This window comes from Poromitra crassiceps (assembly GCF_964638095.1).
Source record: "Poromitra crassiceps genome assembly, chromosome: 3".
NCBI classification, from domain to species: Eukaryota; Metazoa; Chordata; class Actinopteri; order Beryciformes; family Melamphaidae; genus Poromitra; species Poromitra crassiceps.
This window is the reverse complement of record NC_139625.1, coordinates 39,329,897-39,354,989: the sequence shown is the minus strand read 5'-3', so window position 1 is coordinate 39,354,989 and position 25,093 is coordinate 39,329,897. Positions and strand designations below refer to the sequence as shown.

Below are 25,093 nucleotides of genomic sequence, written 5' to 3'. Positions count from 1 at the left end.
TTAAGCCTTGTGCTAAAGTCATGTGCCTGGACTGCCTGGGATATGCCTTAGTGGCTGTTATCATGTTGATCTGTTTTGGGAATGCAAGACGTAGGACTGCCGTAGAGTATGGTGTGTATTTGTGCGCACGCATGCACATCTGGGTGACTGTATGGACAGTGTGAATATCTTTGCAGAAGTTACATTGCCAACAGTGCATTACCCAGTGCCCATATGCACCGACCGCATTGCAAGTAGAGGCTTGCAACAACACTGTCACTTTGTTGTGACTATCATAACCAGTTGTTATGCGTCCCCAAATGATACTTCCCTTTTAGATCCTTCACATACTGCACCCACACAGTTTGAATATGCCTACGGCCTCTAGTGGCCACAGAGACCAAGCAGCATGTTATTTCTTTTTGCAAGTGTGTTTTTCCAAAGTTTCCATCAAAGCCAGAGCATCATCCGACATCAAAGAGGCAGATTGTGGCTTCCCTAGATTCCAGGGAAGCGCTGTGGCCAAGAACCCAGTGAGGCTCAACAGAACAGCGCTCGCTTGTCCTCCCCTCTTCCCTGGCCCTTGTTTGTTTGACTCATTTGCTCCCTGACAAGTATAAAGAGCCGGCCCCCTCGTTAGGCTAACGAAGGCCACAACAACTGTTGGATTTGGGTACACGCTCAGCTGGCTCTGAGTCATCAGAGGAGGGGTAGGGAGAGAAAGCAGAGAACTCACCAGTAGAGATAGCGAGGTGGGAGAGAGAGAGAGAGAGAGAGACAGAAGTTGAGCAGCGTCTTTGTGATGTTCCCAGAACATTGCTCAGTGACCCAGCAGCCTCAGGAAAGTATATGTTGTGTGCGACGTGCCGCTGGGACCCTCTCGTGGTTTGGTTGGGAGCTCATCATCAGCTGATTGGCTCCTCAGCTGGTCATGTGACTAGGACACCCGTGAGCTGCTCCTCCAAGCGAGACCCTGTTGGTGGTCCAGGAAAGTGTGCATGATGGGAGCGGGGGTGGGGGGTCTAGAGGGGGAAAACATGCATGGATTTTGTTGAATACCAAACACAGTAGTCAGTGTTAGTTCAAAGACGTTTTTAATCTTTTGAATAATATTGAGCCATGTCCATCTGGTGACCAGGCCTCCAGCAATTCAGCCAACATTCCCCAGACCTGTATCAATAGTGATTTAGCTGCATTGGATTCTTTAACTATCAGGTCTCAGTAAGGCAGGGGGGGTTCCCAACCTTTTTTGGCTTGTGACTCCACTTTGAACATTCACAAAAATCTAGGGACCCCAGACATACAAATTGTGGTACAACATCAGTGACGTCACATGAAACAGTATGCTGACTTTTTTCTCAGAATTCTGATGTTTTCCCTCAGAATTCTGATCCCTAATCGTCTTCGGGTAGTTTTAAATTGTGCGTGGTGTCAAAATGTTTTCAAAATAAAATCAGGCCACCCCATTTGAATTCCAGGCGACCCCAAGGCTGGGAACCACTGCAGTGAGGGAACTTGGTGTAGGTGTGTCTGCAGTGAGGGAACTTGGTGTAGGTGTGTCTCCAGTGAGGGAACTTGGTGTAGGTGTGTCTGCAGTGAGGGAACTTGGTGTAGGTGTGTCTGCAGTGAGGGAACTTGTTGTAGGTGTGTGCTGTGTTTTTGCTCTTCAGAGGAGCAGACCCACTTGATTAAAGCTGTCTCATGACGCTGCATTGCTGACTGTCTCAAGACTTGAGGACTTTGACTTAGGGATGCACGATATATCGGCAATCATATCGGTATCGGCCGATGTTGGTCATTTTTTAACATATCGGTCATATCGGTATCGGTCAGATGTTGCAATGTTAATATCGGTTATCATTATCAGCCAAATTATTCACGTTGATATGAAATAATGCAGTAAATCTAGGATTTATGGGCTTTTCCAAAGGCTTTGCAAATAAAGAAATGCATAACTTTTTCAAATTCAGTGTTAACATGTGTTTTTCAGTATGTACAAAATGTGATGATCATAAAAATGTGGTTTTATACAGATCATATCGACATCGGTAAATATCGGTTATCGGCCATAACAGCAATGTTAATATCGGTTATCGGCATCGGCCAAAATTTTCATATCGGAGCATCCCTACTTTGACTGGCTGCCAGCACTCTGCTAGGCTCACCCAGGCTCCTATACATCCCCTCATTATGGCTGCCGTGGGCCACACATTCTTGTTGGAATGCACACACACAGAAACACACACTGCATACTGCAGTACTGTAGAGTATACACACACTGCATACTGCAGTACTGTAGAGTATACACACACGGCATACTGCAGTACTGTAGAGTATACACACACTGCATACTGCAGTACTGTAGAGTATACACACACACTGCATACTGCAGTACTGTAGAGTATAAACACACACTGCATACTGCAGTACTGTAGAGCAGAGTCCTGCGCGGGTCTGATTTTCAAGACCCGGTTCCGCCCGGCCCCGCGACGTGCAGTACCGACCCCGCTCCGCGAACCCGCACATATGATCAATCAGTACCGCAACCCACCCCGCCCCGCAGACATGAGACCCGCGCTCCGATCCGGAACCGCATATATATAATAACTAGGGATGGGCATTTCTAGCAAAAACACTATTCGAAATTCGCTGGCCAAATTCGAATTTAATTCGAATTTCGAAAAAAAAAAAAAATGTAAAAAAAAAAAAAATTTTTTTTTTTTTTTTTTTTTTTACATTTTTAATTTTTTTTACATTGACATTTTCGAAAATAAAAAACAGTTTTGACAATCATGAGTGGTTGTGGTTCATTAAATATTTAGTAGGCTCAGGTCTGAGTGCCAAAGGGGTGCCAAAGTCACCCCCTCTCCCTCTTCATGGGATTTCATCCGCCATTCATTTTTCCATAAACCTTGCTTAAAATGCTTATAGCGATTTGACTATACTTAGAATCAGGGGAGACAATGCAACATTTCACTCAAAAAAAAAAAAAATTTTTTTTTTTTTTTTTTCCGAATTTCGAATTTCAATAATAAAAGTCGACCTTGATAATAACAACGATTATTCGAAAATTCGAAATTCGATGCCCATCCCTAATAATAACCGTTAATCTGCAGTGCAAACATTTTGTAGTGAACCTAACGAAACTGCCACCGTTTCACACGGGAGGCGAACAGCAGTCTTTCTGGCCGAGACTCGTCAGCTGATGTACGTTAATTAGCTTTTAGCAGCTGCTAGCTCACTAACCAGCTGGATAGCTCTGCTATCAGACACACAGACAGTTACAGCAAGCAAAGTGACTTACCAGCTATTTCCAATATGTCCGGTCTAATCCATACTGCCTTTATGATTGCTGTTGGAGGAACGTAAATCCACGTTAGGATGAGACCTCGGCACTTTCACGCTATCCATCCATGACATGTTGTTGCCTGTTGCTATGAAAACAGCCAGTGTGTATGTTTGACTGTAGTGGAGGGCGGCTAACGCCGTTAGCCTACTATATTATACTATATTGTCCGACTCATATTGTCTCCAATCAATCACCTTGACCCCGCAGCTGAGTTTTGAATGTTTTGTGCAGTCCATATAGCGTCACACAATGCACAGTATGCGCATACTTGAAACGATGCCAGTTATGTAAACAAAGCGAAAAACGTGCGTCTTCCCACATGCGCTTTTTACCGCTAAATGACCGGAAAGCGGTCTAATGCCTTCATGTGTGAAAGTTGTTTTCCGGTATAAGCGCGACCCCGTCATCGCAGACTTTTCACCAGTTTCGAGCCAGTCAGAAGAGCGGTATGCCACGATAAGGGACACAAATGTGAAACGGGTTCAGTCATTTGCCGGTCCTTCTCTCATGGGCGAGGTGTACACACGTTGCTTAACGTTCACTTCCAGCGTGCATCATCTAATCATTCGCGCACATCAAAGCAAACTACTTCCACATTTCGCTTTGTGCATTTGCGCTGCTTCATGTGTGGGCGTGCTCCCCCCCCCTCTCTCTCTGCTCGCACTCTGGCCAGTCCTTCAGTCCAGCCCGACAGGGACACAGACACCGAAAATGGCAAAGGCTTGTTCGAGTCTTGCAAGCCGCCCAATGCTTGTAAGCAGATGCATGAAGCGAAATGTGGAAGTATTTTGCTTACGTTGCTGACAGCGAAGGCAAGCCCGGACACATCAAACGAAGCCAGTCTGTAAAAAGTGCTTCAACGCGACGCAGGTGAACGGATAAACATGAACCAGCCAGGCGATTTCTCTCAGACAGGGATCCCAACTTCTTCAAAGATTTCAGTTCAAAGACTGGTTAGCGAATGTGAAGGATACAACTTACATGCCCTCTTAAGTCAAACGAGTGTGATTTATTGTGTGACAAGCGAACTTATTTCACCATCGGAGTTTTGCCGACCCCCAAAATAAGCTCCCCCCTCCCCCCGCCCCCCAACATACAGGCTATTTGACGACTATATTCACACATGCAGCGCTCAGGTGTGAAGGGAAATGTCCGATATTGACTTACAGGTAATTTTCCGGTACGCATGTGTGAAAACGGCTTTTGAGTCAGACCAGCTGCCAGACACACCCCCTGCCAGACACCCCCTGCCAGACACACACTCCCTGCCAAACACACCCCCTGCCTCCATCTGAGTGCAACAGAAAAACATACATGGCTCATACGTTGTCGTTGTTCCACCCGCCCCCCGTCCGCATTAGTTAATTTTTACCCGCCGCCCGACCCACCAATTTACAGAAGTGTATTTTTTACCCGCCCCCGCGTTTTTTTGGCGGGTACCCGGCGGGTCCCCGCGGAACCCCGACCCGGTGCAGGACTCTGCTGTAGAGTATACACACACTGCATACTGCAGTACTGTAGAGTATATACACACACTGCATACTGCAGTACTGTAGAGTATACACACACACTGCATACTGCAGTACTGTAGAGTATACACACACACTGCATACTGCAGTACTGTAGAGTATACACACTGCATACTACAGTACTGTAGAGTATACACACACTGCATACTGCAGTACTGTAGAGTATACACACACACACACACACTGCATACTGCAGTACTGTAGAGTATACACACACACTGCATACTGCAGTACTGTAGAGTATACACACTGCATACTACAGTACTGTAGAGTATACACACACTGCCTACTGCAGTACTGTAGAGTATACACACACGCTGCATACTGCAGTACTGTAGAATATACACACACTGCATACTGCAGTACTGTAGAGTATACACACACACACACACACACTGCATACTGCAGTACTGTAGAATATACACACACTGCATACTGCAGTACTGTAGAGTATACACACACTGCATACTGCAGTACTGTAGAGTATACACACACACACACTGCATACTGCAGTACTGTAGCAATAGTGCATTGATCTAGTTTGCTAGGTGTTTCACCTACATAAGAAACATGTCTCTAGTTGTTTCACATTTACACATAAGAAAAGTGTCTCAAGTAGGGATGCACCGGTTGCAAAATTCTGGGCCGATACCGATGTTTAAAGTAACAATTTGGCCGATAGCCGATACCGATACCGATACTGATATTTTTTAGATTACCGCTTTTGTTACAACGAAACAAAGAAATATTCATCATAAACAAATAACTGAACTATTTTAAAGTCTTTTACTGACTAACTACCAACTAAATCAAATTAAATTTATCCTAAAACCATTCTGCTTGTTATCCTGAAGCTTGTGGATAACTTATGTATGTTGTTAAGTTACAGTAATAACATTACTTTAATGAGTAACTAAGTTAAGCAATGCATTACTTTTAAACTTTCAGTAGTGTGATTACATGAAGTTAGTTGTGTGTACCTCCCTAATTAAACTTATAGTGTATGTACTGTTGTCGTGAAGTGAAACCAGACTGCACCCACTATGAAAGTCATACACTCCTTTTATTTACATGATGATGTGCACAGGCTGTTTTGTCTAAGTGAATCCAAATGAATAAATAATGCCGCTCATTCAACTCCACAGAAAGTAAAATGTGTGAAGAAGTACAGTTACATTTTGTGCCTTTTAGCTGACATGCCTATCCATAAGAATAAGCTTAAAGCCCCTTTGTGTAGTTTTTCTATTTGGGGAAACTGTGCCCCCACCTAAATGCTACGCTTCCCTGTTTGTATGTTCAGATATCAGCCTTATTTGACTGTTTCTGCTTCTCTACTTTGCGGACTTTTCTGCAGCGTTTGTAACTGGTTCGCTGCAAATATCTCCATATATCCCCAGATGATGTTGTCTCGACTTGTTTCAGTGAGAGAAGTAGCTAATCTCACTGCTAATCAAGCTAGCAAGCGAAACACATTTCACTTCCTATACGTACTTCACAATAAAAGCATCCCGTTAGTTTGTAAGTGCCCTTAACATACCATAGTACGTTAAAATATTCCATCTTGTGACCGAAGAAGAATCATGAAGCAAAGAATACATAGCATACATAACATAGCAATACATAAAAGGGGTTTATTTTAGAGAGCAAAGAGAGTGAGAAAAGTGTGTGTGTATTAGGGATGTAGGTACTACCGGTACTACCCCCGAACCGCGGTACTATTGCTGTAGAACAGGTTCTATACTAAGATTTAAAAAGACCCGGTACTTTTCCGACCGCTGCTATGACTGATAATGGTCAATATGAGCCTGTCTCTTTAAGAAATGCGCTGGAGTGAGTGACGTCATATCCACATGTCAAGCGGTGAGGAAAAGAGTTTGAGGAAAAAAAGCAGCTGAGCACTGAGCAGACCCGCGCACATTAAAAGCAAACTAGCAAAGTAGGCTATGGCTAAACACAAAGCCTCTCCCAGCCCAGTTAGTAGCAGCAGCCAGCCGATCTACTATGAATCACCTCATTCAATGGAAAGGAATTGCTTCAAAATGTCCCCATTCGATGGGGTGGAGTAGATCGGGTGCAGCAGCTGTGCCCTTTCACAGTTTACATCTAACGTTATGTAGGCTACTTTCACGCATACTTCAGTCAGGGTTATCGACAGTCCATATTATTGCCTCTGCACGTTTCCCGACGCTACAGTGAGAAAATGCGCTCGTTAACTAACGTTACAGCGGACTCCGCTGTACTAACGTTACAGCGGACTCCGCTGTACTAACGTTTACAGCGGACTCCGCAGTAACGTTAGTTAACGAGCGCTCACTGTAGCGTCGGGAAACGTGCAGAGGCAATAATATGGACTGTCGATAACCCTGACTGAAGTATGCGTGAAAGTAGCCTACATAACGTTAGATGTAAACTGTGAGTAATACTGCCTGAATGCCCCACCCATGACAAGAAGTGCTAAACTGGAAGTTGAGATTACTGAGTATAAACAATTTAGAGACATCAGCCCTGCAGAGGATCCCCTGGCATGGTGGAAGCAACACCAGACAGACCTGCCCATCTTAGCTCAGTTTGCTAGACAATATCTCTGTATTCCAGCATCAAGCTGTGCATCTGAACGTGTTTTCAGTACTTCTGGGAATATCTGCAGTCCAACAAGATCTAGACTGACCGAGGAACATGTTGACACCCTCGTTTTCTTGGCTAGGAACCTGAAGAAGACATTGGGATGGGAGGGACTGAGTGAGTAAACTGAGAGTCAGCCAAACAGTGAGTCTGTCTACCACCCATAGGAGAACTAGGGTTTAGACTGAGTAGGCTGGGGGACAGAATGGGAATATGAAGCCAGTTATGCTGCTTGTTGAAGAAAAAAAGATTTGAGTTTCTGCTGCTATAGTGTTTTATTATATTATTATTTATTTTATTTATTTTATTTATTTTATTTATTTTACTTATTCCCATTTCCCACTGTTCAAAAGATTTGTGTTATGTTACTGAGTGTGTACTTATTTGACAAGTAAAAGTTAGACAGAATTTAAATGCCACCAATTATTTATTTATTGTTGTTATTGGTGTTTCTCTGAGTTTTTGCTGCTATAGGCTAGTGTTTTATGGTCATTTTATTTTCACTGGCATTACTTTATTTTACTTACCGGTATTCTCACTGCTCAAAAGGTTTGTTTTGTTCAGCATTTAAATGCCACACCAATTTATTGGTGTAATTGTTCCCAAACTCTTAAAATAAAGCCAAATCTTGACATTGGACAGTTTCACTTTTTTTTTTACAAAAAGTATCGAAAAGTATCGAAAAGTATCGAAATACAAATTGGTACCGGCACCGAAACAGAAATTTAGTACCGCTACAACCCTAGTGTGTATCATTCATTGGTGATGAAGGGTGTAACTCATTTGTTTGACTGAAAAGGTAATTTATAGCATCATCATGTGTAGATTTCTTATAACTTCATTACAAATAACTTCCCCAACTCTGGTGGTTAGACACTCAGGCAGCAGCCGACCGTAGCAACAGCAGTGGGACTTGGAGTGCCAGACCGAGTTGGGAGCGAAGCCCCAGAGGCATGGTCCAGCAGCAGAGGGTGTCACCCCAGGAAGCCAGGGTTCTGGCTGGGGTGTCTGGCCGTCATCGTGGACCCCCTGCTCTGGGTAATGGGAAGCAGTCTTCCTGCTAAATGTGGTGGAGAGAAGTAAATTGCCGGGGTGCAGCTGTCGGCAGCCAGCCTGGCCGGCATGGCGGGGGGACCAGGAGGCCGAGGGAGGTGGCACCCTCCGTCACTCGTCTCCTCTCGCCGCGAGCCCGCTGCGTGCTTACTTTGCTGTGCAGAGTCCTCCTGCTCGCTCACTCCGTCTCTCTCTGTTGCTCTCTCTCTCTTTCCTCTTTTGTCTCTTTCATTTCATTACGCTCGTCATTTCTGTCTTCCTCTTGTCTGTATTAACTCCTCCCGCTTTTTCGTCTCACCCCCCCCCCCCTTCCCCCCCCCCCCCCCACACACACACACACACACACTTCCAGGGCACAGACCCCACCCACCCCCTCACCACCCTATTGCGAGGATAATGACCCCGCTGACAACACAGACCCACGGCGGAAGCTGGTTGGGACCAGCGAAAAGCTCCCCCGTCTCCGACATCAATCACATCACTGGCACCTCTCTCCAGTTGGAAGAGAGGGAGAGCTAAAGGCACCTCTCTCCAGTTGGAAGAGAGGGAGAGCTAAAGGCACCTCTCTCCAGTTGGAAGAGAGGGAGAGCTAAAGGCACCTCTCTCCAGTAGGGATAGGCATTTCTAGCAAAAACACTATTCGAAATTCGCTGGCCAAAGTCGACTTTTAATCGAAATTCGGGGAGGGGGGAATGTAATTTTTTTTTTTTTTGTGTGAGTGAAATGTTGCATTGTCTCCCCTGATTCTAAGTCTAAGGCTTTATTAATTAATAGAAAAAGCTTCTGCTGTGGATTTTTAGCTCAAACAAGCATTGCACCACTGAAGTAAAGAACATGTGACATGACATTGACATTTTCGAAAATAAAAAACAGTTTTGACAATCATGAGTGGTTCATTAAATATTTAGTAGGCTCAGGTCTGAGTGCCAAAGGGGTGCCAAAGTCACCCCCTCTCCCTCTTTATGGGATTTCATCCGCCATTCATTTTTCCATAAACCTTGCTTAAAATGCTTATAAAAATTGTTTTACTTGCTCAAACCAAGCGATTCGACTATACTTAGAATCAGGGGAGACAATGCAACATTTCACTCACACAAAAAAAAAAAACTTTTTTTTTTTCGAATTTCGAATTTCGACTTTCAATAATAAAAGTCGACCTTGATAATAACAACGATTATTCGAAAATTCGAAATTCGATGCCCATCCCTACTCCAGTTGGAAGAGAGGGAGAGCTAAAGGCACCTCTCTCCAGTTGGAAGAGAGGGAGAGCTAAAGGCACCTCTCTCCAGTTGGAAGAGAGGGAGAGCTAAAGGCACCTCTCTCCAGTAGGAAGAGAGGGAGAGCTAAAGGCACCTCTCTCCAGTTGGAAGAGAGGGAGAGCTAAAGGCACCTCTCTCCAGTTGGAAGAGAGGGAGAGCTAAAGGCACCTCTCTCCAGTTGGAAGAGAGGGAGAGCTAAAGGCACCTCTCTCCAGTTGGAAGAGAGGGAGAGCTAAAGGGAGTGGCAGAGAGCGTGGGCCGTTCAAGCAGGGATGCTCAGCTGTCTGCAGACTAAGACTTGACTGTATGCTGAGATCCCTGTCACATCCGCCACATCAGCCTATTCTGGAGCTTGGAACGCACTCTGTGAACTGTCCAGAGGCCTCGTCCACGTCAGTGATTCATGGTGGATCACAGCAAAATGCTATAATTTGAGAAGGGAAGTCAGTCTTGATAATATTCAACAGCTGGTGTTTACCTGTCTCTGAAAAAACAGTTCCCTTTTATTTGAGTCTTTGTTTGTGTGAGGGTGTTAGATCACTGGTCATTGAGAGTTAATTGGCACTAATTTGCACTAAATAATGAGTGTTTATTTGTTTGCCATGCAGTAACCCAGTTAACTAATCCATGGACTGCTTGTTTACCCAGGGAGAGGGGGCAAATCTCAGCCCCAGTAAGGCAGGGGGGAACTTCCCACAGTGTCTCTATGGTAATCAGCAGGTGTCACTCGCCACAGAGAAGAAGTGAGGGCTTTCTTATGAGCGTGAGAAAGAGGGGCAGCCTCCATCACAACCCCCCCCCCATCACCCTGTCTGTTTTCCTGTTGCGGCAGCAGCAGCAACCACAGTGACGGGGAGAGAGAGAGAGAGAGAGGGATGGGGGGAAGAGACAGACAGGGCTGCATTGGAGGCTGGGGGCGGCCCTTCTCCCTGACCTGTTGATGCTGCTGCCAAAGCCCTGGCAGTGGAGTCCCCATCCAGCTGCATGGGGGAGAGAGAGAGACAAACGGAGAGAGAGAGGGGGGCCAACAACTGAGGATCGGAGAAGAGAGGGGGACAGCAGGAGGGGTGGGGGGGGTTTGGACAGCAGGAGGGGTGGGGGGTGGGGACAGCAGGGGGGGGGGGGGGGTCGAAGGGAAGATAAAATGAAGGAGCCCAAACTCCTGGGCGTTTAGGATGGCATGTGAGCCAGCCTGTTGTGTGCCTGCCTGGGACTGCCTTATATGGTCACGGGGAGAGGGGCAAATGGGGGTAGATGGGTGTCCGGGCAGCACTCTGTCTCAAAGCAGGGGATGGTGGGGGGGCGCCGGGGGCTCAGCGGTGACCCCTCCATCAGGGAGCCCCCTCTCCTCTGGAGCCTCATTGAGATGCAGGGCACAGGGTGGCAGGCCGCAGCTGCAGCCTACAGGCAGGGCCCAGCAGAAAGGGGCTGAAGGGATGGAGGGAGGGGGCGGCTGAAAAACCAACAAAAGACACAGCCCCCTCCCCCCCTCGCTTTGGAGTTCTAATTCCCTAATCCTCAACCTCCGCCTACCCCCCCCCCCCCTTCATCCGATTCTCACCACTCAAACACCAACACACACACACACACACACACACACACACACACACACACACACACACACACACAGAGTTTATGCAGTTGCCACTGGCTCCCTTCCTCTCATCCCCAACCCATGAATGGCCAGACAGGGACAAAACAGCAGCCCCCCTCAGGAAGTCCAACCACTGGGTGTGGGCACTGAGAGAGGCACATTTTGTCTGTCTCTCTCTTGGTTCCTCTCACTGTGTGTGTGTGTGTGTGTGTGTGTGTGTGTGTGTGTATGCGCGTGCGTGTGCGTGTGCGTGTGTGTGTGTGTGTGTGATGCATTTTTTTAAGACTATTTTGGACATTTTGGCCTTTATTAATCAGTTCAAAACAGAGATAGACAGGAAAGAGAACGGGAGGACATGCAACAGTCTAGGCTGGATTTGAATCTAGGTCGTCTGGGATACATCGCTTGTGCTTTGAGCCACCAGGATGCCATGGCCTCTCTTTTGGGGGGCCATGAATGTTGCATGATGCGTCTTATTAAAGAGCCAACAAAACACAGCAGCTGGGACCTCCACATTCCTGCCGTGGTCACGTAGAGACGGACAGAGCAGAAACAGCCACTAACCTCTGTCACTCTGCTCTCTCCCTCCTCTCTAAGCCTCCACTATCCTCTGTCACTCTGCTCTCTCCCTCCTCTCTAAAGCCTCCACTAACCTCTGTCACTCTGCTCTCTCCCTCCTCTCTAAGCCTCCACTATCCTCTGTCACTCTGCTCTCTCCCTCCTCTCTAAAGCCTCCACTAACCTCTGTCACTCTGCTCTCTAAAGCCTCCACTAACCTCTGTCACTCTGCTCTCTCCCTCCTCTCTAAAGCCTCCACTAACCTCTGTCACTCTGCTCTCTCCCTCCTCTCTAAAGCCTCCACTAACCTCTGTCACTGTGCTCTCTCCCTCCTCTCTAAAGCCTCCACTAACCTCTGTCACTCTGCTCTCTCCCTCCTCTCTAAAGCCTCCACTAACCTCTGTCACTCTGCTCTCTCCCTCCTCTCTAAAGCCTCCACTAACCTCTGTCACTCTGCTCTCTCCCTCCTCTCTAAAGCCTCCACTAACCTCTGTCACTCTGCTCTCTCCCTCCTCTCTCTAAAGCCTCCACTAACCTCTGTCACTCTGCTCTCTCCCTCCTCTCTAAAGCCTCCACTAACCTCTGTCACTCTGCTCTCTCCCTCCTCTCTAAAGCCTCCACTAACCTCTGTCACTCTGCTCTCTCCCTCCTCTCTAAAGCCTCCACTAACCTCTGTCACTCTGCTCTCTCCCTCCTCTCTAAAGCCTCCACTAACCTCTGTCACTCTGCTCTCTCCCTCCTCTCTAAAGCCTCCACTAACCTCTGTCACACTGCTCTCTCCCTCCTCTCTAAAGCCTCCACTAACCTCTCTAAAGCCTCCACTAACCTCTGTCACTCTGCTCTCTCCCTCCTCTCTAAAGCCTCCACTAACCTCTGTCACTCTGCTCTCTCCCTCCTCTCTCTAAAGCCTCCACTAACCTCTGTCACTCTGCTCTCTCCCTCCTCTCTAAAGCCTCCACTAACCTCTGTCACTCTGCTCTCTCCCTCCTCTCTAAGGGGCCCTTTACACAAGGACAGTTTCTGAAAGAAACGACACAATAGCGTTTCCTTCACACCTTTTCCTTCACACCTTCTCCCTGTTTACATGAGCGCTGTTGAATTTTTTAAACGCCGTAATGTACATGCCAGGTCGCTAGGTGGCAGTGTGATCACCTTATTCTTTGCCCATACAAGGACGCTTACTGCATGACGTAATTTCGCTTTAAACGTGGAAGTAGAGTACACTTTCCGCAGTCATTTACACTTGCCAAAAAGCTTTTTTCAAGCTAAACAAAAACCCCAAACTGTTAAAGTTTTAATATTTGTCGGGTGAGAATGTAACATATATGTGACCAGTTTATCAGAATAACGCCTATTGGAAATCTTTAACGAGCAGCGAGGACCGGGAGCGCTGACTGTGATCTGTCACCCTACTGCTACTGGCAGTGAGAAAACACTGTCGACGTGCTTTGTAACTATAACGTTAAATGCCGACCGGGTACAGCCATCGGCTCCTCGCAGCAGTAACGTTATGAACATGTAACTGAAGTTGGCCGCAGTGTAGCTTACTTCTGAATGTTGCCAAACTTAATTCATACTGACGTTTTATTTGGTTGCCAACTCGCGCACGGCATCGCGTGTGTCGCCTGTGCAGGCACGTCAGAGTTTCTGAAATGTGCCGTTCCAAAGTGATTACATGGAGCGCTCAGCGGGAAGCGTATCAAACAATTTCACTCTGGAGGGTGGTTTTAAAATGTGTCGTTTCCTAAGCGCGAATTCGCCGTCGCCGTCTAAAAGGGAGGCACTAACGATAAAATAATTCCCCGTTTCCATAGGAAACCGTCCTCGTGTAAAGTGCCCCTAAGCCTCCACTAACCTCTGTCACTCTGCTCTCTCCCTCCTCTTTCTAAGCCTCCACTAACCTCTGTCACTCTGCTCTCTCCCTCCTCTCTCTAAAGCCTCCACTAACCTCTGTCACTCTGCTCTCTCCCTCCTCTTTCTAAGCCTCCACTAACCTCTGTCACTCTGCTCTCTCCCTCCTCTCTCTAAAGCCTCCACTAACCTCTGTCACTCTGCTCTCTCCCTCCTCTCTAAAGCCTCCACTAACCTCTGTCACTCTGCTCTCTCCCTCCTCTCTCTAAAGCCTCCACTAACCTCTGTCACTCTGCTCTCTCCCTCCTCTCTCTAAAGCCTCCACTAACCTCTGTCACTCTGCTCTCTCCCTCCTCTCTCTAAAGCCTCCACTAACCTCTGTCACTCTGCTCTCTCCCTCCTCTCTAAAGCCTCCACTAACCTCTGTCACTCTGCTCTCTCCCTCCTCTCTCTAAAGCCTGCACTAACCTCTGTCACCCTGCTCTCTCCCTCCTCTCTCTAAAGCCTCCACTAACCTCTGTCACTCTGCTCTCTCCCTCCTCTCTAAAGCCTCCACTAACCTCTGTCACTCTGCTCTCTCCCTCCTCTCTAAGCCTCCACTAACCTCTGTCACTCTGCTCTCTCCCTCCTCTCTCTAAAGCCCCCACTAACCTCTGTCACTCTGCTCTCTCCCTCCTCTCTAAAGCCTCCACTAACCTCTGTCACTCTGCTCTCTCCCTCCTCTCTCTAAAGCCTCCACTAACCTCTGTCACTCTGCTCTCTCCCTCCTCTCTAAGCCTCCACTAACCTCTGTCACTCTGCTCTCTCCCTCCTCTCTAAAGCCTCCACTAACCTCTGTCACACTGCTCTCTCCCTCCTCTCTAAAGCCTCCACTAACCTCTGTCACTATGCTCTCTCCCTCCTCTCTAAAGCCTCCACTAACCTCTGTCACTCTGCTCTCTCCCTCCTCTCTAAAGCCTCCACTAACCTCTGTCACTCTGCTCTCTCCCTCCTCTCTAAAGCCTCCACTAACCTCTGTCACTCTGCTCTCTCCCTCCTCTCTAAAGCCTCCACTAACCTCTGTCACTCTGCTCTCTCCCTCCTCTCTAAAGCCTCCACTAACCTCTGTCACTCTGTGTTCTCCCTCCTCTCTCTAAACCTTCCGCATTTTCTTCCCTTTCTTTATCGACCCCTCAATGAGCCTGCCTGGCTGTCTGTACTGTTAGGGCCTCTTAAGCCAAGTTGACTTGCAAATAGCTTCACTGTTGAAAGGAAGCATTAATGTAAATTTTAATCCCCGCTGCCGCCTCTTTCTCTCACAAATGACCTCGGGAATCAGGTGCAAGCGTTCTGAGTTGTAAGGTTGCACAGTGGACGTTAAGTATTTGCTGGGGTTTTTCAGTCGTTTCAGCATCTGGATTGGGACGATTCACTCTGGTGCTTCATTGTTAATAAATGTTAACCATTACTACTATTTTGTGTCTCTTTTCTTGTGTAAAGGACAAGGGTTTTCCTCTGTGCTCTGCTGTGCTGCCTTGTCACATCACAGACCATTATGGGTAAACTAACAGGCAGTGTACACCCATAGATATTATATTACTATAGATGGGTCACCGCAGGCTCCGCCAATTCTAACAAATGGTAGCAGCAAGTCTCCTAAATGGGCGTGGTCAACCATTGACTCAGACCTGCCGAAGTGGGCATGTCCGTGGAAAACCATGGGCAAAACCCACGTGACAAAATGACACGAAGTGAGTTGAAGTTGGGCCGTCTTGCTTGAATCCCATCGTCTTTGGTACACCGCCTCCGGAACAGATGCAGTACGACTGCAAACAGACCCACACTCATGTAATCTGTCAGACGTATGCGGGATCCGATGCGTAATTTTTCCGTACCGCATGTATCGCCCATCTATTAACATGGGCAGTCGATCCGGCAGTTTTACCGGATCCGCAACGCAGCCATATTAAACGCATCTGGTGTACATTGCCTGTTACAGGTGCATCTCAATCAATTTGAATATCGTGGAAAAGTTCATTTATTTCAGTAATTGAATTCAAAAAGTGCAACTCTCATATATCATAGATTCATTACACACAAAGTGAAATATTTATTTTAATATGTCATATTTTATTTTTTATTATATTTTAACACATTGACTGCCAGCCGTTTTTTTTTGCTGTAGGTAGCTTCTGCCAAGCCGTTTTTTGAGGATTATGGCTCATTTTACAAGAGCCGAGGATTCGTTTCAGCTTGGAGTTTGTGAACATACAATATCTCAAAAGTACTAATAGAATGTGTACTTTCTCTGTCTAAAAGAGTTAGTTTGTAGAGTTAGTAGTTATGTAAGCATTAGCAGTTGAATACAGCATGGTTTTAGCGTCAGAAAGAATATTCAGAGATAAACGGCTTTTTGTGAAATTGGATGGAACAGTCACTTTAACCATTCATTTTTGGCTCTCTCTCTCTCTCTCTCCCTCCCCCTCTCGCTCTCTCTCTCTCTCTCCCTCCCTCTCGCTCTCCCTCCCTCTCTCTCTCTCTCTCTCTCTCTCTCTCTCTCTCCCTCCCTCTCGAGTTGCTTCAACTCCTCCCTCCGTGGGCGGACAAGCTTGTCACCAGTCAGTGCTTTGCTGCTCTCCTGTGCCTGCATGTCTGCACGGCCGCTGTTTGAGGAAGTCGGGATGGACTCGCTCGTTTGGAGTTTTGGTTGAGAGAAGCTTTTGCGATTCTGGTCATATTTATGCTGCGTGTTTCAAAGTGTGTTCCTCCACCTGTAATCTATCACCCGATCATAGTAGATCGGCTGAATCTATTATGTAAATTTGCAATCCCGCATCGCCAGCAATCAGCGCGAAAAGCGTTTTCCCCCATCCATTTTTCATGAGAATGGCTGGGCTGAGAATGGCGTGACAAGTTAAAAAAAATGCTTTCCTTCCTCTAGCCAGGAGAGCACTGTTGCCACTTAGTGGGTCGGTGGAATGGGTTGTAAACGTTCGGTGGCTCCAATAATTATATAAGAGATGTAAAAGGGTTAGATGCACAACCCACCGTCAAAAAAAAAAAATCGATGCCAAAAACGTGTAAACACGTTGTTGGCAGGGAACAGCTGGATTCTGAAAACGTGTTCATACGTTGTTGGCAGTGAATGTGTTAATAATTATGGCTTACAGCTAATGAAAACCCAAAATTCAGTATCTCAGAAAATTTGAATATTACATAAGACCAATCAAAGAAAATTATTTTTAATACAGAAATGTCGGCCTTCTGAAAACTATGTTCATGTACAGGTATCTACTTGGTCGGGGCTCCTTTTGCACGAATGACTGCATCAATGCGGCGGCATGGAGGTGATCAGCCTGTGGCACTGCTGAGGTGTTCTGGAAGCCCAGCTTGCTTTGATAGTGGCCTTCATCTGCATTGTTGGGTCTGGTGTCTCTCATCTTCCTCTTGACAATACCCAATAGATTCTCTATGGAGTTCAGCTCAGGCGTGTTTGCTGGCCAATCAAGCACAGTAATACCATGGTCATTAAACCAGTTTTTGGTACTTTTGGCAGTGTGGGGAGGTGCCAAGTCCTACTGGAAAATGAAATCAGCATCTCCATAAAGCTTGTCAGCAGAAGGAAGCATGAAGTGCTCTAAAATGTCCTGGTAGACTGCTGCGTTGACTTTGGACTTGACAAAACACAGTGGACCAACACCATCAGGTGACACGGCACCCCAAATCATCACTGACTGTGGAAACTTCACACTCGACTTTCAAGCATCTTGGATTATGTGCCTCTCTACTCTTCCTCCAGACTGTGGGACCTTGATTTCCAAGTGAAATGCAAATGTGAATTAGCTGATTAGAGTGTGACACCGTGAGTCTACAATATTGAACTTTTTCCACAATATTCTAATTTATTGAGATGCACCTGTACATTATACAGTGTTTGTGATTCATCAGAGTTCAAGCTCTGCAAACACACACACACACACACACACACACACACACACACACACACACACACACACACACACACACACACACACACACACACACACACACACACACACACACCAGTAAACAAGACAATCCCCCAACATGTACAGCTGTGGTCAAACCTCTTCTCCCCTCCTCCCTAAGTGTTCCTGGGTGTGTGTGTATGGGGTATGGAGGGTGTGGCCGTGGCATGCTGGAGCTGTCCACACACACAGGGCCATACAGCAGTTGGCAAATAAAGATGAATTCTGTTGTGTTTGGCAGCGGTTCTTGCTTCATTATTTTCCACTTTGCCCAGCGTGCATCCCAGACCTCAGCAGCTGCTTGTCATGTAAAGACACTCTATCAGGGCCTGACAGCTCTTCGCATGGGCCCCCCCTGCATCCATACACCCGTACGCATGGCTCATACACACTTGGCTTGTGCTGACGCCGCCTGCATATGTGGTGAACATATGTAGTGATCTGTCTCACTACCACTCCGCTCAGCACAACTCTGCTCTCACACTGCGTAGCTTTCTCATCCCCGCTAGTCCTCTCATCCCTCATCCCATGTCAAGTCACCCTCATCCCATTCACCATTTACTCCCTCTGTCCTGTTTAGTTGTGAGTTCAACTAGATGTCTTGAGCATAGACTTAGGAGATGGACTGAGTTCAGCCAGATGTCTTGAGCATAGACTTAGGAGATGGACTGAGTTCAGCCAGATGTCTTCTTGAGCATAGACTTAGGAGATGGACTGAGTTAGCCAGATGTCTTGAGCATAGACTTAGGAGATGGACTGAGTTCAGCCAGATGTCTTGAGCATAGACTTAGGAGATGGACTGAGTTCAGCCAGATGTCTTGAGCATAGACTTAGGAGATGGACTGAGTTCAGCCAGATGTCTTCTTGAGCATAGACTTAGGGAGATGGACTGAGTTCATCCAGATGTCTTGAGCATAGACTTAGGGAGATGGACTGAGTTCAGCCAGATGTCTTGAGCATAGACGTAGGAGATGAACTGAGTTCATCCAGATGTCTTGAGCATAGATGTAGGAGATGAACTGAGTTCAGCCAGATGTCTTCTTGAGCATAGACTTAGGAGATGGACTGAGTTCAGCCAGATGTCTTGAGCATAGACTTAGGAGATGGACTGAGTTCAGCCAGATGTCTTCTTGAGCATAGACTTAGGAGATGGACTGAGTTCAGCCAGATGTCTTCTTGAGCATAGACTTAGGAGATGGACTGAGTTCAGCCCGATGTCTTCTTGAGCATAGACTTAGGAGATGGACTGAGTTCAGCCAGATGTCTTCTTGAGCATAGACTTAGGAGATGGACTGAGTTCAGCCAGATGTCTTCTTGAGCATAGACTTAGGAGATGGACTGAGTTCAGCCAGATGTCTTGAGCATAGAATTAGGAGATGGACTGAGTTCAGCCAGATGTCTTGAGCATAGACTTAGGAGATGGACTGAGTTCAGCCAGATGCCTTCTTGAGCATAGACTTAGGGAGATGGACTGAGTTCAGCCAGATGTCTTCTTGAGCATAGACTTAGGAGATGGACTGAGTTCAGCCAGATGTCTTCTTGAGCATAGACTTAGGAGATGGACTGAGGTCAGCCAGATGTCTTGAGCATAGACTTAGGAGATGGGCTGAGTTCAGCCAGATGTCTTGAGCATAGACTTAGGGAGATGGACTGAGTTCAGCCAGATGTCTTGAGCATAGACTTAGGGAGATGGACTGAGTTCAGCCAGATGTCTTGAGCATAGACTTAGGGAGATGGACTGAGTTCAGCCAGATGTCTTGAGCATAGACTTAGGGAGATGGACTGAGTTCAGCCAGATGTCTTGAGCATAGACTTAGGAGGAGATGGACTGAGTTCAGCCAGATGTCTTGAGCATAGATTTAGGAGGAGATGGACTGAGTTCAGCCAGATGTCTTGAGCATAGACTTAGGGAGATGGACGGTGTGAGTGTGACATCACCCATTGTTTTGTGAAGACCCGTTTTGTTGAAGCCTCTAATTTAGCATTTTGGCCGCCGCCAGACCAGGGGTTTAGGGTTAGGGTTAGGGGACCAGGGGTTTAGGGTTAGGGTTAGGGGACCAGGGGTTTAGGGTTAGGGTTAGGGGACCAGGGGTTTCCCGCAGAACCGAAGCACCGCCTGCTATTGGTTCGTGATCGGCAAGCTGCATGATCACTGGAAAGGCAACCTTTCAATCACAGCCAACACATAGTTTGACTCTAAATGGGTGAGTTATATGAAAATTCACCACCGAAAGGTGGAAAATAGCTATAGAGCCCAAAACCGTTTTTTTGTGCCAGGCTGTACACATGTTTATTGCTGCTGTAAATTCAGGCATTTTAACATGGGGGTGAATGGGCATTGACTCCCTTTTAGATCCCCCCTCAAGTGGCCATTCAAAGAACTACTTTCGCATTGGCGTCAATGCAACCAAGCAAGCCTGCCCCCTCGGTCTAGAGTTCCACGTAAGACATTAGAATTGTTACGGTTCTTTGGCCGCGCAGTGTATTTCTTCATGTTTGTTTTGTCAGTGGCAAACGAGACAGTTTGTAGGTTTTATCTTATCTAGGCTGTGGCCTGGCTCTTTATTGGGCAGTTTCCTGTTTTGGAGAACACACTGACATCAAAAGCGTTTAATTTACTGGAACGCTATGATGATGAGCTGACTTAAAAGCAGAAGGCTCTCCTTTGTTGCTATGAAGCCCATTGTCCTTTGTCAGCACATTGTCGTCTGTTTCTCACTGTATGAAGGATGTGGTTAACAATCTTAAAGGGTGTTTTATCAGACATTTGTGCTAATATATAGTTAGTCAATTGATATGGCCATGCTTTAGTCTGCTGGCCTACATTACAGCTGCATAACATGCACTGTGCAGACTTATATCTGTAGCGATATAATTCTGTGTTCAGTTATTATTATCCCCAGCTGTGTGTTAGATTTGTCACATGCAACAATATCTGCATTCTGCCACAAAAGCACAGTTCAGACACCGTCTCAGATGTCAGTTTCACTTTCTAGCCATATTAATGCTTAAGGAAGGGAGCAGTGTGGAAAGTAGAACTGAATAAGAATAGCAGAAGAGGAAATATGTGTAAATAGGAAACTGACACGGCGGGTCATGTTTGTTGTTTGTTGTTTAGGCACAGCGCAGACAGTGGGGGAGCGCTACACAGCGGTGTAGACAGACACAGACTGACGGATGTGGCTCTTTCCACTGTTGCCATGTGACCAGGTTTGTGGTCGCAAAGGAGGAAGTCAGGATGTCCTCAATCGAGAGAGACCATAGTAGTTGAGGATGTGTGTCCCCATAGCTCATCTGTTGGAATGAATGAATGTGGTCGTTTGTCGGAAGAATTGATATTGAGTTTCTAAAGAATGGGCTTGTCTTTTGTCGCCTCTCATTTGATATCAATCAGAGATACAGTATGTGTCAGTATACAAGTTGGCAAAAGCCTCACCCGATTTCACTTTTCTAATTTCCACCAATGGGAATTGCCTCCCCCCCCCGAATTTGAGCAATTACAATGTGACAGTAGCACATTTCACTAATCTCAGGCCCGGGTTAGAGGTGGAGCCTGGGTGTCACATTCCATCATGAGCTTGTTTATTTCACTCCGCATGGCCTGCCTCCTCTCCCCGGTGACGACCATCAAGACTGGCCATAACTGCCTCCTCTCCCCGGTGACGACCATCAAGACTGGCCATAACTGCCTCCTCTCCCCGGTGACGACCATCAAGACTGGCCATAACTGCCTCCTCTCCCCAGTGACGACCATCAAGACTGGCCATAACTGCCTCCTCTCCCCAGTGACGACCATCAAGACTGGCCATAACTGCCTCCTCTCCCTGGTGACGACCATCAAGACTGGCCATAACTGCCTCCTCTCCCCGGTGACGACCATCAAGACTGGCCATAACTGCCTCCTCTCCCCAGTGACGACCATCAAGACTGGCCATAACTGCCTCCTCTCCCCGGTGACGACCATCAAGACTGGCCATAACTGCCTCCTCTCCCCGGTGACGACCATCAAGACTGGCCATAACTGCCTCCTCTCCCCAGTGACGACCATCAAGACTGGCCATAACTGCCTCCTCTCCCCAGTGACGACCATCAAGACTGGCCATAACTGCCTCCTCTCCCTGGTGACGACCATCAAGACTGGCCATAACTGCCTCCTCTCCCCGGTGACGACCATCAAGACTGGCCATAACTGCCTCCTCTCCCCAGTGACGACCATCAAGACTGGCCATAACTGCCTCCTCTCCCCAGTGACGACCATCAAGACTGGCCATAACTGCCTCCTCTCCCCAGTGACGACCATCAAGACAACTGCCTCCTCTCCCCAGTGACGACCATCAAGACTGGCCATAACTGCCTCCTCTCCCCGGTGACGACCATCAAGACAACTGCCCCCTCTCCCCGGTGACGACCATCAAGACTGGCCATAACTGCCTCCTCTCCCCGGTGACGACCATCAAGACAACTGCCTCCTCTCCCCAGTGACGACCATCAAGACTGGCCATAACTGCCTCCTCTCCCCGGTGACGACCATCAAGACAACTGCCCCCTCTCCCCGGTGACGACCATCAAGACTGGCCATAACTGCCTCCTCTCCCCGGTGACGACCATCAAGACTGGTCATAACTGCCTCCTCTCCCCGGTGACGACCATCAAGACTGGCCATAACTGCCTCCTCTCCCCGGTGACGACCATCAAGACTGGTCATAACTGCCTCCTCTCCCCGGTGACGACCATCAAGACTGGCCATAACTGCCTCCTCTCCCCAGTGACGACCATCAAGACTGGCCATAACTGCCTCCTCTCCCCAGTGACGACCATCAAGACTGGTCATAACTGCCTCCTCTCCCCGGTGACGACCATCAAGACTGGCCATAACTGCCTCCTCTCCCCAGTGACGACCATCAAGACTGGCCATAACTGCCTCCTCTCCCCGGTGACGACCATCAAGACAACTGCCTCCTCTCCCCGGTGACGACCATCAAGACTGGCCATAACTGCCTCCTCTCCCCGGTGACGACCATCAAGACTGGCCATAACTGCCTCCTCTCCCCGGTGACGACCATCAAGACTGGCCATAACTGCCTCCTCTCCCTGGTGACGACCATCAAGACTGGCCATAACTGCCTCCTCTCCCCGGTGACGACCATCAAGACTGGCCATAACTGCCTCCTCTCCCCGGTGACGACCATCAAGACTGGCCATAACTGCCTCCTCTCCCCGGTGACGACCATCAAGACTGGCCATAACTGCCTCCTCTCCCCGGTGACGACCATCAAGACTGGCCATAACTGCCTCCTCTCCCTGGTGACGACCATCAAGACTGGCCATAACTGTCTCCTCTCCCCGGTGACGACCATCAAGACTGGCCATAACTGCCTCCTCTCCCCGGTGACGACCATCAAGACTGGCCATAACTGCCTCCTCTCCCCGGTGACGACCATCAAGACTGGCCATAACTGCCTCCTCTCCCCGGTGACGACCATCAAGACTGGCCATAACTGCCTCCTCTCCCTGGTGACGACCATCAAGACTGGCCATAACTGTCTCCTCTCCCCGGTGACGACCATCAAGACTGGCCATAACTGCCTCCTCTCCCCGGTGACGACCATCAAGACTGGCCATAACGCCCTTCATATAGGAATTGCACAACTCCGGGAGAGTGACAGTTGTTTAAATAGTGTAGTGACAGAGAAGGACTAGTAGCCAACTGGCCTTTGTGTTCTCATTACAACCATGTGACTGAGGCCACCTCTGTGGGGAGGAATGTCTGGCTGATGCCGGCCACACACGCACGGTTGCGTCACTGGAGGCATGGTGGATGACGAGTCAAGCCGCTCCTGGTAGGTGCTGTGCGTCAGCACGGCGTGACAGGAAAGCTCTGAGCCATTGAAAGTGGATGTTGCTGTTATCTGCTGTGTATGTACACAAATACCTTACAGTGCCTACAAGGCAGTATACACACAAATGTATTTACACACAAACACATACATGCATAGGCAGAAACACCTGTCTCTGCCCATCTGGATCAGTGTGTTATGTCATAAGGTCTTCATCCAGTCTGTCAGTGAATTGCTGCACTCACGTCATCAGTGTTAGTAAGCACACTTAGATCACCTGCAGGTTCACCTTATAGAACACTTTATTAGGAAGTTCACACACAGATTCCTGTCTCTGAACTTTGTGCATCTTGTGCTAGCTAGATCAAAGAGTTTCCAATAATACCATAATGTCTACCGAAACCAAAACTTCTGAAGTGCACCGTTAGACAGGGTTCATTGAAATCCTTGAAAGTTTGTGAATTTGTGAATTCTGGTAAACAAACTGCTTCAAAAGACTTCCGGGTGCAACTGCTGTTCGTTTTAAACAGCAGTTCATGGTGAAACCTTGCCCTCTTTGAACTCTAACTGCTCCTGCATACTTTAAGATAGACACTTCATTTAATTGTTAAACGAGTCAGCACTTTTTGGAATCTATCATCTTAATTCAGCTTTTTTTTCATGATTCTTCTCCTATTTTCTCCCCAATTGTACTTGGCCAATTCCCCCTTTTCTGCCGGGCCGCTGCTCCACCCTCTGCCAATCTGGGGAGAGCTGTAGACTAGCACCTGCTTCCCCCAATAAAAGTGCAGTTGCCAGCCGCTTCTTTTCACCTGACAGCGGGGAGCTTCACCGGCAGGATGTAGCACGTGGGAGGATCACACTATTCCCACCAGTTCCCCTCTGCTCCGAACAGGCGCCCCGACCGACCAGAGGAGGCGCTAGTGCAGCGACCAGGACACATACCCCTAATCCGGATTCCCACCCTCAGACACAGCCAATTGTGCCTGTAACACGGGGGCGTGAACCTGCCCCGGTGCTCATTATAAAAATTCTCACTGTTGTTAACCTTGATCCATGTTGCAAACTATGCCGTGTTGTGTGCCCTTGAATTTTATGGAATTGGGCCTGGAAAGTCCTTGAAAAGTCCTTGAATTTGATTAAGAAGGTGTGGGAACCCTGTTTAAGGCTTCTTGCTTAATTGCCATATTCTCTGATGTCATGGTGTTAGGATGATGCAGTGTCAGAGCCAAGGTAGGGGGCTCTGCAGCCTCTGCATTGTGCACATACTGTCCTCAGTGCGGGCTGGCACGGGCTATAGCTGGGGGATATGGGTCAGCCAAAACCTGACCACAGAACAGAGGCACCAGCTGGGGCCGGGCTGAGGAGAGCGGGGCTCGATGTGGTCTGGAGGGCGCTGGCAGTGAAGCACGCTCTGAAAGATTTAGCCAAGCTTTATGGAGCAGGTTCTTGGTTCAAGTCCCAGTTGAAACTTTT

The 25,093-nt window shown here is 47.7% G+C and overlaps 1 protein-coding gene across 3 annotated transcripts in view; it reads left to right on the top strand.

The window, feature by feature from the left end:
• The window catches only part of akt1 (v-akt murine thymoma viral oncogene homolog 1), a 57,554-nt gene that overhangs the window by 9,345 nt on the left and 23,116 nt on the right, over positions 1-25,093 (top strand). The window contains exon 1 of one of the 3 annotated variants that reach the window (XM_083634180.1): positions 8,393-8,517. The exons of the other annotated variants lie outside the window; for them this stretch is intronic. Coding sequence (XP_083490306.1) covers positions 8,433-8,517 — 85 coding nt within the window. The 5' untranslated portion in view covers positions 8,393-8,432. Of the gene's footprint in view, positions 1-8,392; positions 8,518-25,093 lie in introns of those variants that run through there. 3 annotated transcript variants of the gene reach the window in all.